Genomic DNA, 14,843 nt, shown 5'->3' with positions numbered 1-14,843 from the left:
TTCTGTCCTGCCTGACCTCCTAGCTGACGAATGGGAGTTCCCAGGATGAGGGAATCTTTCCCCTTTCACAGCTCCCTCCCAGGGGCACTTCAGATCTTTTTCTTTGTGCTCTTTTGCTGGAGTAATTTCTACTACCCTGTCTTCCAGATTGCCAATCGATTCTTTTACATCCTCTAATCTGCTGTTGATTCCCTCTAGCGCATTTTCATTTCAGTTATTGTATAAATATATATATATTTATCACTTTGAGTTCTGAGTTCATCCATTCGTATGCCAAGTTTGGAGAATCTCTATGACTATTACTTTGAATTCTTTATCTGGTAAATTGCAGTATCTTTGCTTTATATATACATTTTTTTTCTTTTTCCTGAAGTTTGGTCTTAGCTTTCATTTGGAAGCTATTTCTTTGTCTCCTCATTTTGCTTAACTCCCATTGTTTGTTTCTATGTATGAGGCATATTAGCTACATCTCCAGCCAAGTGCTCCAGTGGTATCCCCCATGTGGGTATGTGTGCTCTCCTGTTTTTATTGAGCCATGATTACTGCAGGCACATTGGTAGGTGGGACTGGTCCCCAAGCCAGCCGGCTGTAAAGCTTGGCTATGACTGCTGCAGGCAGGCATAGCCTATCTTTAATTGATTCAGCATTTCCATTACATACAAATACAGTTTTTAAGCATAGTGAAAATCTAAATTTTCATTAACCAGAATTAATTAGTCTTAGTGAAAGTCATTCAGTCGTGTCTGACTCTGTGTGACCCCATGGACTATGTATATGAACATAGATATACATGAATGCATATATGTATATGAATTCTCCAGGGCAGAATACTGAAGTGGGTAGCTATTCCCTTCTCCAGGGGATCTTCCTAACCCAGGAATCAAACCCAGGTCTCCTACATTGCTGGCAGATTTGTTTCCAGCTGAGCCATCAGGGAAGGCCAAACCAGAATAAATACACTAGACCAATACAGCAGTCACAGCCATGTGGGGCCACTGAGCACCTGAATTGAGATGTACTCAAACATAATAGATCAAAGATTCATTTTTTTAAAAACTGTGAATGCTATAATAATACTTTCATAAAGTGAGATAATGCACTCAAGACGGCAGAGTAGAAGGATGTACGCTCATCTTCTCCTGTGAGAACACCAAAACTGCAACTAGCTACTGAACAACCATTGACAGGACAATGTTGGATTCCACCAAAACAAGGCCATTCAGGTATGACCTAAATGATTATACAGTGGAAATGACAAATAGATTCAAGGGACTAGATCTGATAGACAGTCCCTGAAGAACTATGAAAGGAGGTTTGTAACACTTACAGGTGAACACTGAGGCTGAACAGTGATCAAAACCATCCCCAAGAAAAAGAAATGCAAAAAGGCAAAACGGTTGTCTGTGGAGGCCTTACAAATAGCTGAGAAAAGAAGAGAAGCTAAAGGCAAAGGAGAAAAGGAAAAATATACCTATCATAACAACTGCAGAGTTCCAAAGAATAGCAAGAAGAGATAAGAAGCCTTTCTAAGTGAACAGTGCAAAGAAATAGAGGAAAACAATAGAATAGGAAAAAATAGAGATCTCTTCAAGAAAATCAGAGATACCAAGGGAACATTTCATGCAAAGATGGGCTCAATAAAGGACAGAAATGGTATGGACCCAACAGAAGCAGAAGATGTTAAGAAGACATGGCAAGAATATACAGAAGAACTATACAAAAAAGATCTTCATGACTCAGATAACCAAAATGGTGTGATCACTCACCTAGAGCCAGACATCTTGGACTGCAAAGTCAAGTGGGTCTTTAGGAAGCATCATTATGAACAAAACTAGTGGAGGTGAGCTATTTCAAATCCTAAAAGATAATGCTATTATAGTGCTGCACTCAGTAAGCAAATTTGGAAAACAGCAGTGGCCACAGGACCGGAAAAGGTCAGTTTTCATTCCAATCCCAAAGAAGGGCAATGCCAAAGAATGTTCAAACTACCGCACACTTGCACTCATTTCACATGTTGACAAAGTAATACTCAAAATTCTCCAAGCTAGACTTCGACAGTACCTGAACCATGAACTTCTAGATGTTCAAGCTGGATTTAGAAAAGTCAAAGGAATTGGAGATCAAATTGCCAACATCTGCTGGATCACAGAAAAATCAAAAGAATTCCAGAAAAACATCTACTTCTACTTCATTGACTGTACTGTGTGGATCACAACAAACTGTGGAAAATTCTTCAAGAGATGGGAATACCAGACCACCTATCTGCCTCCTGTGAAACCTATATGCAGGTCAAGAAGCAACAGTTAGAACTGGACATGTAAAAATGGACTGGTTCAAAACTGAAAAGGAGTACATCAAGGCTGTATATTGTCACCCTGCTTATTTAACTGATATGCAGAGTGCCTCATGCAAAATCCTGGGCTGAATGAAGCAAAAGCTGGAATGAAGATTACTAGGAGAAGTATCAATAACCTCAGATATGCAGATGACACCACCCTTATGGCAGAAAGCAAAGAATAACCAAAGAGCCTCTTGGTAAAAGCGAAAGAGAAAAGTGAAAAAGTTGGCTTAAAACTCAACATTCAAAAAACCAAATCATTGCATCCAGTCCAATAACTTCAATAGATGGGGAAACAATGGAAACAGTGATTTTCTTGCCCTCCAAAATCACTACAGATGGTAAATGCAATCACAAAACTAAAAGATGCTTGCTCCTTGGAAGAAAAGCTATGACCAACCTAGACAGCATAATAAAAAGCAGAAACATCAGTTTGCTGACAAAGATCCATACAGCCAAAGCTACGGTTTTCCAGTAGTTATTTATGATGGATGTGAGAGCTGGATCATTAAGAAGGCTGAGTGATGAAGAACTGATGCTTTTGAACTGTAGTGTTGGAGAAGACTCTTGAGAATTCCTTGGGCTGCAAGGAGATCAAACCAGTGAATCCTAAAGGAAATCAATCCTAAATATTCACTGGAAGGACTGATGTTGAAGCTGAAACTCCAATCCTTTGGCCACCTGATGCAAAGATCTGACTCTTTAGAAAAGACCCTGATGCCGGGAAAGATTAAAAGCAGGAGGAGAAGGGGACGAGAGAGGATGAGATGGTTGGATGGCATCATCGACTCAATGGACACGAGTTTGAGCAAGTTATGGGAGATAGTGGGAAGCTGTAGGAGGACAGGGAAGCCTGGTGTGCTGCAGTCCATGGGGCCTCAAAGAGTCAGGCACGACTGAGCAAATGAACAACAAAACAGAGATAAATAGAATATATTAATTTTATCTGTTTCTTTTTAATTTATTAATGTGACTTCCAGAAAATTTTACACATAGGTGGTTCATATTATATTTCTATTGGACAGAGCTACACTAGAATATCTCAAGACTACCTCTTCCAATATGAAAAGTCAGAAAGGAAAATATAAACTTTTATAAAATGATAACTTCTCTTAAATATCTAGGGTTAGATGTATCTTAAAGCCAATATATTTTTAAGCTTTTTTTCCCCCACTAGCCACTGCCACTAATTTTTTTGAAAACCAGAGCTTTCTCTTATTAATATAACATATAGCATTTTAACTATTCTAGTGGAGCGTGTGTGTGTATTATTTGCTCAGTCGTGTCTAACTCTTTGCAACCCACCAGGCTCTTTTACTCATGAAATTCTCCAGGCAAGAACACTGGAATGGGTAGCCATTCCCTTCTCTAGGGCAATCTTCTCGACCCAGAGATCAAATACAGGTCTCCTGCACTGTAGGCAGATTCTTTACCATTCTAGTAGAGTGGGTGGAATTACTTCAACAATACAAATCACAACAGAGGTAATTAAAAATAAAGAAATAATTAAGAAAGTAATTTATGTCATGGAGATAAAAATAAAAGCCAAGGGTGGGCAGCTAATGTGTGGGAATAGGGAAAAGGCTGGGGATTGCGGACTGAACTCAAATCCTCCTTTGGCTTTGTGGTATATAATCCTTGGGCTTCAAGAAAATAACTTTTCCATATAGTGAGATTACTGAGAAGAATATGATACAAAGCAACAAGTGTTCTTTTTTTAATTTTCCAAAGAACCCCAAAATGAAGTTATGCCACTGTAGGCATCAATTTTTACCACACTCTCCATTAGAGTAAACTCCAAACAAGTCAGTGCAGAAAACAGCTCTGCAGCATTTACACTAAAGAAACATCTTGAAAGACAGCCCATCAGAGGTATAGCTCCCAGTAAGACCTTATCACTACTGTGTCTCTGTCATCATAAACTTTTAAACAGTAAATCTGAGCCAATTCAATCAAGTATATGATAATTCTACCAAGACAGTAGATTAACATTTGTGTTAGGATCATCTTTTTTTCATAAGGAAAATGGTGCCTTTAAAAATATAATATATATTCAAATCTGAACAATATCATATAGCCCATCTAAATACTTCAAAAGGAAAACATATACAATGCAGGCTTTACTTTTCTCACATACCATGTATAAGCTAAATATTTTACATTCTGAGCTGGCTTAAAATTTTAATTTTTTTCAAATGTTCTTAATGTTCTCTAAGACTTCCCTGAATGTTTCCTTTTCACTCACTGTATTATTTGGACAGGAGGGAAAGTGGCAAGTGATTATTTGCCCTGTAAACAGAAATGACCTTATGTTTTAGTGATTATTCTGATGTTTTCCTATGCTTATACAACCATCACTCTGTCTTTGCATCTAATAAAGTACTTACAACTGTTTAACAAGTGTACTTTTAAATTTAATATATTTTAATATTTGATAGAACAAACATCACCCTTATAAAAAATGTTCCCTGGTACCATTCATTTATCCTTCCACATGAATTTTAGAATCATTCTGCAAAGTTTTCAAAATGTAACAGACAACAAATTATGTGGATAACCATTTGGAAAAAAATATAGATCTCTATCAAATTCCTTGTACCAAAAGAATTTTCAGATCAAATATATTAACAAGAAGTTATAAAGCATTAGAAGAAATCCTGGCTTATGTAAGTCTTTATGGTATGACAGCAAAGATAAAAAGCTTAAAGAAAAATTAATAGACTTAACGCATTCTAAAAATTGTCTGTAAAACAACTGTATTTCCATAAAAATTACTAGGCAAAATTAAGGTAAACTGGGAAAACACACACAATTGCAACAAAACAGCAAAGAGTTAATATATTCAATGTATATATTAAGAGTTCTTTCATCGTATAATATAAATATTCTTGAAAAATAAGCAAGGGACAGAAATAATTTACAAAAGAATGGAAAGTCATAGGTAGATTAAAAATGCTCAGCCTCATTCATAATTAAAGATGCAAATTAAAACAAATAATCAGATACCATTTTTTTTCCACCTATCAGACTGGCAAAGACAAGCCTAAAAGTAGGGGAAATTAAAAGAAATATTTAAATAAATAATAGTGCTCAATAATGAGAAAGTGTGAGAAAACATACATTCTCAAACACTGCTGGTGAAAGTGTGCATCAGTACATCTTTGAAGAGCACCTTGACAACATGCATTAGACTCTTTAAGAATGTGTGGCTGCTTTGATGCAGTAATCTTATTTCTAGGGCCATTTCTGAAGAAAATAAATGGACATAAACACCTAAATATTTAAATAAAGATGTTCACCCAAGCTCTACTTAAGAGTGAAAAAAATAAAACCCTAAAAATTCTACAACAAAATATTGGTTATATGAATTAAGGCATTTAATGGTAGACTAAGCTTCTATACAATCATTATGACTCATATTTGCTGACATGTCTTATTTAAAGAGGAAAATTTTTAACTGGTAAAAATTAAATAAAATATTGTAAACTGCTTAGCATACTGCTTGTCACACTGTAAGCAAATAATTTGCATTTTCACATTATGTTCATGGAAAATTTCATAGGTATATAAATATGGGAAAAATAAGATGATGAACCCTTAAACATTCATCACCTAGCTTCAACAATTATCAACTTTTTGCTATTTTCAGTAATTTTTTAAGTTTGCAACTATTCCTCCATTCCCATACACACATATAGTTTTCTCCTATCAAATGTACATGAATGCAATGTACACTGCATACAAGCACAGAAAAAGTCAGAAGAAATTTACATGCAAATGCTAATTATGGTAAATCTCTAAAGGATGGAATTATGAGTGATTTTATTTAATTCTCATTTTCTCAGTTTTCTAAAATGAACATGTTTTATGTCATTTTAATAGCTGACGAAAACAAAAAAAACTCAAGCAAATATATGACTCAAAGGGTGAAAAGTTATTCGGAACTCCACTTTTCTTTCTCTTTTTTTCACCAGGCAGCTTGTGGGATCTTAGTTATCGAACCAGGGTTGAACCCAGGCCCACAGCAGTGAAAACACTGAGTACTAGCCATTGGACTGCCAGGGAATTCCCTGAACTCCACTTTTAGATGTTAAAAAAATATAAAAGAAAAAATTTTTTATCTTTTTTTTTTTTAATCTGGGGGTAAGTGTGGCTGTTAAGGGCTTACCAGGTGGCGCTAGTAGTAAAGAACCTGCCTGCCAAACACAGGAGACATTAGAAAGACGGGTTCAATCCCTAGGTCAGGAAGATCCCCTGGAGAAGGGCATGGCAATCCACTCCAGTATTCTTGCCTGGAGGATCCCATGGGCAGAGCAGCCTGGTGGGCTACGGTCCACAGAGTCGCAATGAGTCAGACAGGACTAAAGCCACTTAACATGCATTTGGCTATTGATATCCATTTATCCAATCTACAAAGTTTTCTACTCTTATTGTTCAATGATGATTCACTTATCAACAAAATACAATGTTTCAACCTTAAGTGAAGTTCAAAACATTATTTCACACAACTTGGGACATTTGAAAAGATTAAATTATTTAAGAAGTGTTTCAGTCTGTTAACATGACAGTGGTATGTTTAATTTTTTTAAGTCCTGACCTGCTGGGAAATAAGATAATATCTATAATTTGCTTTGCAATATTTCAGCCAAAAAAAAGTAGAGAAGAATGAAATAAAATTGGCAAAATGAGTTGCTGTTCAATGAATATAGTCTTACTCTTGTAAGTTGAAAAGTTTTAGAGACTTGTACACAAAAATGGACATATAGTTAATACTGTACTGTACTCTTTAAAATGGTTAAAACTAGGTTTTAATATTTTTTACCACCAATTTTTAAGATTGGCAAAATGGTAACTATTAATGCTGGGTAATGGGTATAGAAATTTCTTTTAAGAACTTTTTTTTTAAATGAGGACCAGAGAGTACTGCTAAGGGAGAAAGACATAAAAGTAACAGTCTTTCCTTAATCAGAACAGTTTTAGTTTAAACAAAACTATCAGAAGAGTTCAAATATAGAAAACAAATGTTGGCTTTTTAAAGGCTTCTTACTCTAGCTCTAGCTGAATTATGGTAAATAAAAATCTCATTTTTTCTAACAATGAAGCTTTAATTATGTTCAGTAATCACAATAGCAAATTAAAAAAAGGATCTACAATAAGCATACTACATAGAAGAATAATTGAGAACTTAAAAACTAGGACTCAATTTTCTTTTTTGCCAATCTGAAGCCTATAATATCTTATAGCTATTTATGTTTGTACAGTGCTTTAGCATTCAGGTAAAAATAAAGAAAACTCTCATCTACACTTTCAGGATTTTATTGGCCCACGCTGGCTGCATAGCTTGCTGCAGCCTAGTAAATAATTTTGATCCTTTAGATTGCTGTGGGTCCCTTGCGCCATTCTGAGTGGAGTCACTAGCAGCAGAGCCATTCATGGCAGTTTATTAGCCCACTGATATTTCAGGGTAGATGACTAAAAGCCAATGTATTACTAAGACTTGGAGCAGTAAATAATGCAGATTGTTTTTTACCTTTTTTAACTCGTCCCTCTAGCTCTTCTTAATTTCTCTGGTAATTCCCTCTTCTATAAAACTGAGATTTCTACCAACCTTGACAAATTATCATGATATTAAACAGACAACATATAATTACATATTCTAGATAACTACATTTAGAAGAAGCATTGAGACAGTGTCTAGCACATTGCTGCTGTTGTTGTTCAGTCACTAAGTCATATCTGACTCTCTTTAACCCCACGGTCATAAATATTCATTACCTTCTATCTTCACTTCCCTTTTGATCTTGGTTTTTAATTGAAAAAGCAAACAAACTGAATATGTTCCAAGAAGAAAATTCCTAAATTAGGTAGCTAATTTTTTTGTTTTGCTTAAGCCATCAGTCCTTCATTAAAAAACTTTCTAGTAATGTTGTAAAAAGTGTTTCTGTTCCCACAAAGATACTGCTTTTTGTTAGCATGAATCTTTCAGCATTTGTGTTCGAACAGGCTGACTGGCCGAAGCTCCCTGGCTGAGAACCTCAGCTAAGGCACCCCCAGCTATCAGAGATGGAACAAGACACAGACAGAAGTGGGGCCAAGGCAAGAGCAAGAAACAGCCAGAATATGTCAGAGCCAGAAAGAAATGGAAAAGGAGACGGAGAGCAGAGGTAGAAAGAGAAAGGAAGAGAGAGTGAAACGAAAGCGTGGAGTGAGCAAGAGAATGCAAGTCAGTGACAGACTGAGAGAACAAGAGTGAGCCCGAGTGGGGGAGGAAGGAACCAGTGAAGGAAAGCAGCAAGCAAAGAGCAGTGGGCGTGAGGATGGGGTGAGCACGGTGAGCACACGGCGCTGCATTTTTTAAGCTGGTTCAAATTTAACTGAAACCTCTCCGCCTCTCATTATTCCGAAGATGTCTTAAACTTACCTGAATTATCTCTGATTGTTCAGCTAGAGCCTTTCTTTGTGCCTCCAGAGAAGACACCTGTTGCTGATAAATCAAGCGCTGCTTCTCCCAGTCCAGTGATTTCTGACGAAATTCCTGAAGAGGCAATTAAGGTACTTAACTTCTAAGTGCTTCTCCTTGCTGTCACCACCTTCCAGATTCACTTTTACTTTAATTTTTCCCCAGGTCCCTGGGTACACATGCACCTTTCTCCACAGCAGGAGCCCCATTACTCACTTAACTGATAGAACTGTAGAGTAATACTAAATTCCTTACATACTGTGCCTCTGGATATCTGTCTTTCTAAATTTAACACACTAATGGTGAAGAGTACGAAACATAGATACTAAACACTGGATTCAAGATGATTTTCAAAGATCTGCTGCCACCTAAGGGTTGTTATGTTTTTAGTGATTTTTCAGAAAACTGATGTTAAGATAATGAAAATTTCAAAATATGATTATACTTAACACTCACTACCCAAATTCTTGATATCCAAACCCAGGAACTGAACAGATTCAAACAAATGTTCAGATAAATCCCTGGGGAGCCCAATTCTCATCAGAGTCTAAAACTCAGGAACCAGACAGATTCAGTTAACACAGTATCCTTTGATATCCAAATTTTTATTATCTCAACAGAACTATAAAGACATGAATAATAAAAAAATCTGTATTAAATTTTAACAGGTATCTATAACCCAAAGCCAAAGAGTTCAAAATTAATGATGGATCAATAATAACTTCAAGTTGCACGATCAAGAAAATGAGCCCAATATTCAGGAAAATGAGGCATATCAAAGGGAAAGGAAACTCAGTCTTTCTATCACTGTCCTCCAAGAGTCTCAACCCCAGAAGCATGCTAGCTTAAGGTAATTACTGTTCACCAGCTGATATTCACTTACTCATTGTTTCTGCCACATATAGTTCAGGTACTGTTCTAGTGCTAGGGATACAATATTTAACAAAACAAACAAAAATTCTAGCCCCACTCAATTGGAGGGAGACAGGCAACACATTATTGTACAGTAATTAGATAGCAATACGGTCATCTGTCAGTATCTGTACAGGACTGGTTCCAGATCTCTGTCGTTACTAAATCCACAGATGATCACGTCTCTTATAAGAAATGGTATGTTATTCACATGTAACTAATGTGCATCCTCTCACAGACTTGAAATCATTGCTAATTACTTATAATGCCTGATACAATGTAAACGCTGTGTAAATAACTATAAATACAATATAAATGCTTGTGCATAACAAATTCAAGGTCTGTTTTTTGGAACTTTCTGGAATTTGGTTTTCCCAGAATATTTTAGATCCACAGTTGGTTAAATCCATGGATGCAGAACCAACAGAGAGCCAACTGTACCCATTTTGGGGGAAATCAAGCATGGAGTACTCAGAGTTGGTGGTTGCAGTTTGCAAAAGGAGTGGTTAGACTGAGTAACATGAAAGTAAACACCAGGGAGATGGAGATGAAGTTATACTATTCTGAGAAGTACAAGGCCTTGACATGGAAGCATCTTGGCATGTTCAAGGATGAGCAAGAAGGTTGGTGTGGCTATGGGGGAGTGAGTAAAAGGGAAAAAAGGAAGAGAAAGGTCAGAGTTAACAGGCAGTAAGACTCTACAGTCATTATGATAACTTTGTCTTTTAAGAGAAACTACTGTAAATTTATGTATAGGAGAGAATATGATTTAACTTAAACTAAACAGAATCATTCTGGCTGTTTTGCTGAGAAAAGAGAAATCATGGGTGACTCCAAAGTTTTTGGGCTTCAGTAATCTGAGGAATGGAGTTACATTAACTAAAACAGAAATGGTGCTGGCAGATGAGGAAGAAGAAAGTCAGGGCTTTTTTTTAGACATGTCAAGTTTGAGACAGCTTTAGATACTGTATGGAGATGTGAAATGGGAAGTTGGAAATTATTCTGTAGCCAAAAGTCAAGACTAGATATAGGAATATAGGAATTACCAAAATATACACAGTGCTTAAAACTATGAGACTGAATAGTATCATCAAGGGAGTAGCCTCAACAGAAAAAAGAAGAGGTACAACAACACAGTTGTAGGGTGTTCCAATGCTAAAAGGTTGGGGAGAGAAAATAATTGAGAAGGAGTGGCAAACAAGGTAGGAGAAAACCCAGGAAAGTACAATTGTTCTCCAAGCCAAATCCAGAAAGCCAAATCCAGCTGAGTCCAATGCAGCAGACAGGATATGGAAGATGAGGGTGGACACAGGCTTCAGTAATGTGAATTCACTGGTGACCTCCATGCCAATAGCTTCTGCAGAGGAGAGAAAGGCTTACTGAGTGAGTGTAAGAAAAATAGAAGAAAGGAACTAGAGACAAATATAGGTACCTAAAGTCATTTAGTTAAATGACTAAACAACTTTAGTTAAACAACTTCATTTTTTATAAAATGAAGGAGAAAATGAGACAGTATCCAAAGGACAAAAATAGAGGTCAACAAAGGATATTTATGAGGGGGAAAATTTGCATGTTGGTGGAAAATATCCAGTAGGGAGGAAGAACCTGAGGATGCAGAATGGAGGAGAATTTCTGGAGTGGCATCATGGAAAGGGAACAGGGAGAGCATGGACAGATCCTTCAGTAGGAAGGCAAAGTATATGGAAACAGTTGCAAATAGGAAGCCAGAAAGGCTGGAAGCTGTGAAAATTATCTTTTCATTGCCTCAGTTTTCTCAATGAAATATAAAGGTCATTACCCAGAAGTGAGGATGTGGGGTAAAGTGTTAAAAATTCAAGAAAAGAGGAAGTATGAAACAGTCATTATGGAAAAATAAGGGGAGAGTGAAAAGAAATATGATTCTGGACAGCATGAGGACCCATCTGAGGTGAGTGAACACAAACTGAAAATGAGGCCAGTCAGCAAGATCATATTTTTCTCCAGCCATGATCTGCCACAAATGACAGGTAGACAGTGGGGAGAAAGCTGGATTTAACGAAAGTTAAAGGAGGAGCCTGGTGCACCATAGTCAATGGGGTCCCAAAGAGTCAGACACGACTGAAGTGAGGTGACTAACTAAGCTATGACAAACCTAGACAGTGTATTAAAAATCAGAGACATTACTTTGCAAACAAAGGTCCTTACAGTCAAAGCTCTGGTTTCCATAGTAGTCGTGTACGGATGTGAGAGCTGAACCATAAAGAAGGTTGAGCGCTAAAGAATTGATGCTTTTGAACTGTGGTGCTGGAGAAGACTCTTGAGAGTCTCCTGGACAGCAAGGAGATCAAACCAGTCAATTCTAAAGGAAATGAACCCTGAATATGTGTTGGAAGGACTGATGCTGAAGCTGAAGCTCCAATACTTTGCTCACCTGATGGAACCGATTCACTGGAAGATGCTGGGAAAGATTGAGGATAGGAGAAGGGGGCAACAGAGGATGAGATGGTTGGATGGTTATCACTGACTCAATGGACATGAGTTTGAGCAAACTCAGGGAGAAGGTAAAGGACAGGGAAGCCCTGCAGTGCATGGGGTCACAAAGAGTCGGACACAACTGAGCCACTGAACAGCAACAGCAAAAAAAAAGAAAAAGAGAGGGCACAGGAACGCAAGGGGAATATAAGGAGTGTAACCATGGGACAGAAGGAATGGTAAGTGCAGACACGAGGTAGGTATGGAGCAGTGACAAGTGGCCGGATCCAAGCACTTTAAGGAATGGGGAATCAGGTGATTATCGAGCATTAGGAATAAGAGGGAGCAAGCTGAAAAGACGGGGATGGTAGTCAGAAAGAATGAGATGCTTAAAAATGTGATTCTTGGAGGGTTGCAAGTATTGCTAGTGACAACACCTAAGGAATTGCAATGGGAAAAGGGAAAAGAGACAGGAGATCAAAATATCTCTAGAGGAAAGAACATCAATGAACCAAAGACCACAGTATTTTAAGGATCATCCTTGTGGACACCAAAATCCTCAAGAATTATGGTAAGAGCAATGTTGAAGAGAATGACAATCAACCAGGGGAGTAATCAGGGCTCAGAAGATGACTAATTTTGCCTGTATGTACATTGTTGTTGTTGTTGTTTAGTCACTATGTTGCGTCTGACTCTTGAGACCCCAAGGACTGCAGCCTGCCAGTCTCCTCTGTCCATGGGATTTCCCAGGCAAGAATACTGGAAGGGATTGCCATTTCCTTTTCCAAGGGATCTTCCCAACCCAGGGATGGAACCTGAGTCTCCTATGTTGACTGGCAGATTCTTCACCACTGAACCACCAGGGATGGTGGTTTATGCTGATGACATGAAAATCAAAGATGGAGACTCTGAGGTACAAAGAAAACAGAATGGTCTGGAAGCGGTAACAGGGAATAAGAACATGAGGGGTTTTGTGCAAAAACCCAGGTACCAGTGAAGCAGGCTGGAGAGAAAGCAAAATCTGATTCTAAGCTCTTCAAACATAGAAAAATATTGAGATGTAAAAAAATATTAAAAGTAGACATTAAAATTCTAGGTAGTAATAATATAATAGTATTAGTGGGTGACTAATAGTATTAGTGGTTTCTACTCAGTGTTTCTGAGTAGAAACACTGTAAGTAATCATACAAAGATGCTGAACAATGTTTCTCAAATTAACATCAGCTGGGGAAGCTAGATAAAATGCAGAGTCCTAGCTCACATGCCATACTACTGGATCAGAATCTCTGCGAGACTAAAGAGGACCCTGGTTAACACTTAGGTACACCTGAGAACCAAGAGCAAAGACAGAGGAGAGGAGTGGTGGATTCAAGGGGGAGAAAGTGACAGCCCCGTGCTTTTCTTGGTGGTGTTGTCTCAACTTCCTTAACTCCTCTGGGGAATCAAGATATACAATAATCATGGAGTTACTCAAACTTAACAAAAACTTAGCAAAAAGGGAGGCAAGTGACTTATCATATCTAAATGGGAACTAAGAATAAATAATCTGATATGCAAAGTACTGTGTACAAAAAAGCCACATACCTTTAACACTTACTAAGCCCTTCTGTTAGGTGATAAATAAAACAAAGACAATACCCACAGAGGACAGCCAGTAACAGGTATCAATGTTCCTTAGTATTGGCATTTGGGGTACAACAGGTCTTTCCTGTGTGGAACAGGCCCAGTCATGTTAGTGTCCCTGGCTCCTGTGCCCTACTCACCAGTTTCACTCCACTCATTGTGACAACCAAAACAATGTCTCAAATATTTCCAATGCCCTCAAAGGATGGTACCACCCTCTTGAGAACTACTGATAGCTAGTAACCACAGGGAACCAGATGATGACAGGACACCTTCCCACCTTTGAAATAGCTCAGTGGTAGTCCTGCAGGTGAGAGGAAATTGGCTTCATGAAATAGCACCATTAGAAACAGAGTTTTCCTACATGAAGGCTGACAATCACTACAAGCCAATCAGTACTGTGAACATACCTCTATTTTTCCAGTTAACCTCTCAACTTCAGACCGATCTTCCCTGTGATTTTTGGCATTTCCTCTGAAGTCTCTTACATGTTTTTTCTGGAGCTTTTCATAGCTTCTCTTCAGTCTGCCTAACTGTAGACACAGTTATTTCTAGACTTAAAATTTAAGAATGTGTAAATAGTGCTGATAAAACAAACTGGCATTATGAAAGCACAAGTAGAGCTAACTAGCATCCCTGAAAATAGAGAGCACATTAGCTAAAATACAAAACTCAAAACTACATACAAAAAGTAAACACCAGAGGAAAAAAAAAAAGTCAAAAAAAAAGTAAGGAGAAAAGTTTAATAAATAAATAAAACAAAGGTCTAATTTTTTATTATAATATACAATAGCCCTGCACTTAGGGGCCCCACAACCCATCCTCACAATAAAAGCAGCAAATAAACACTCTTTTTCTTTTCTCCAGGCCTGTGGTTCTTAAACCATTCCCCAGTGGAACACTGATACTCACTATGCAGGAGGGGAATGCTTCGGAATTGAACAAAAAGTATTTTTTTGCCAATCTGAAGAATACAATTCAGTTAACTGATAGAATTTTCTTACCTTTCTAATCTATCCCAAAATGCTTCTGAAACCTTTGAATCTTCCATTATTTAAA

The 14,843-nt window shown here is 37.6% G+C and overlaps 1 protein-coding gene across 12 annotated transcripts in view; it reads right to left on the bottom strand.

Moving 5' to 3' along the window:
* The window catches only part of CEP63 (centrosomal protein 63), a 79,445-nt gene that overhangs the window by 33,696 nt on the left and 30,906 nt on the right, over positions 1-14,843 (bottom strand). For all 12 annotated transcript variants that reach the window (XM_040232946.1, XM_040232898.1, XM_040232939.1 and 9 more), the window contains 2 exons: positions 14,195-14,317; positions 8,760-8,873 (listed from right to left, as the gene is read on the bottom strand). In XM_040232946.1, coding sequence (XP_040088880.1) covers positions 8,760-8,873; positions 14,195-14,317 — 237 coding nt within the window. The remainder of the gene's footprint in view (positions 1-8,759; positions 8,874-14,194; positions 14,318-14,843) is intronic.

The sequence above is a fragment of the Oryx dammah genome, unplaced genomic scaffold (genome assembly GCF_014754425.2).
Source record: "Oryx dammah isolate SB20612 unplaced genomic scaffold, SCBI_Odam_1.1 HiC_scaffold_2, whole genome shotgun sequence".
NCBI lineage: Eukaryota > Metazoa > Chordata > Mammalia > Artiodactyla > Bovidae > Oryx > Oryx dammah.
This window is presented reverse-complemented; position numbering and strand designations above follow the sequence as displayed.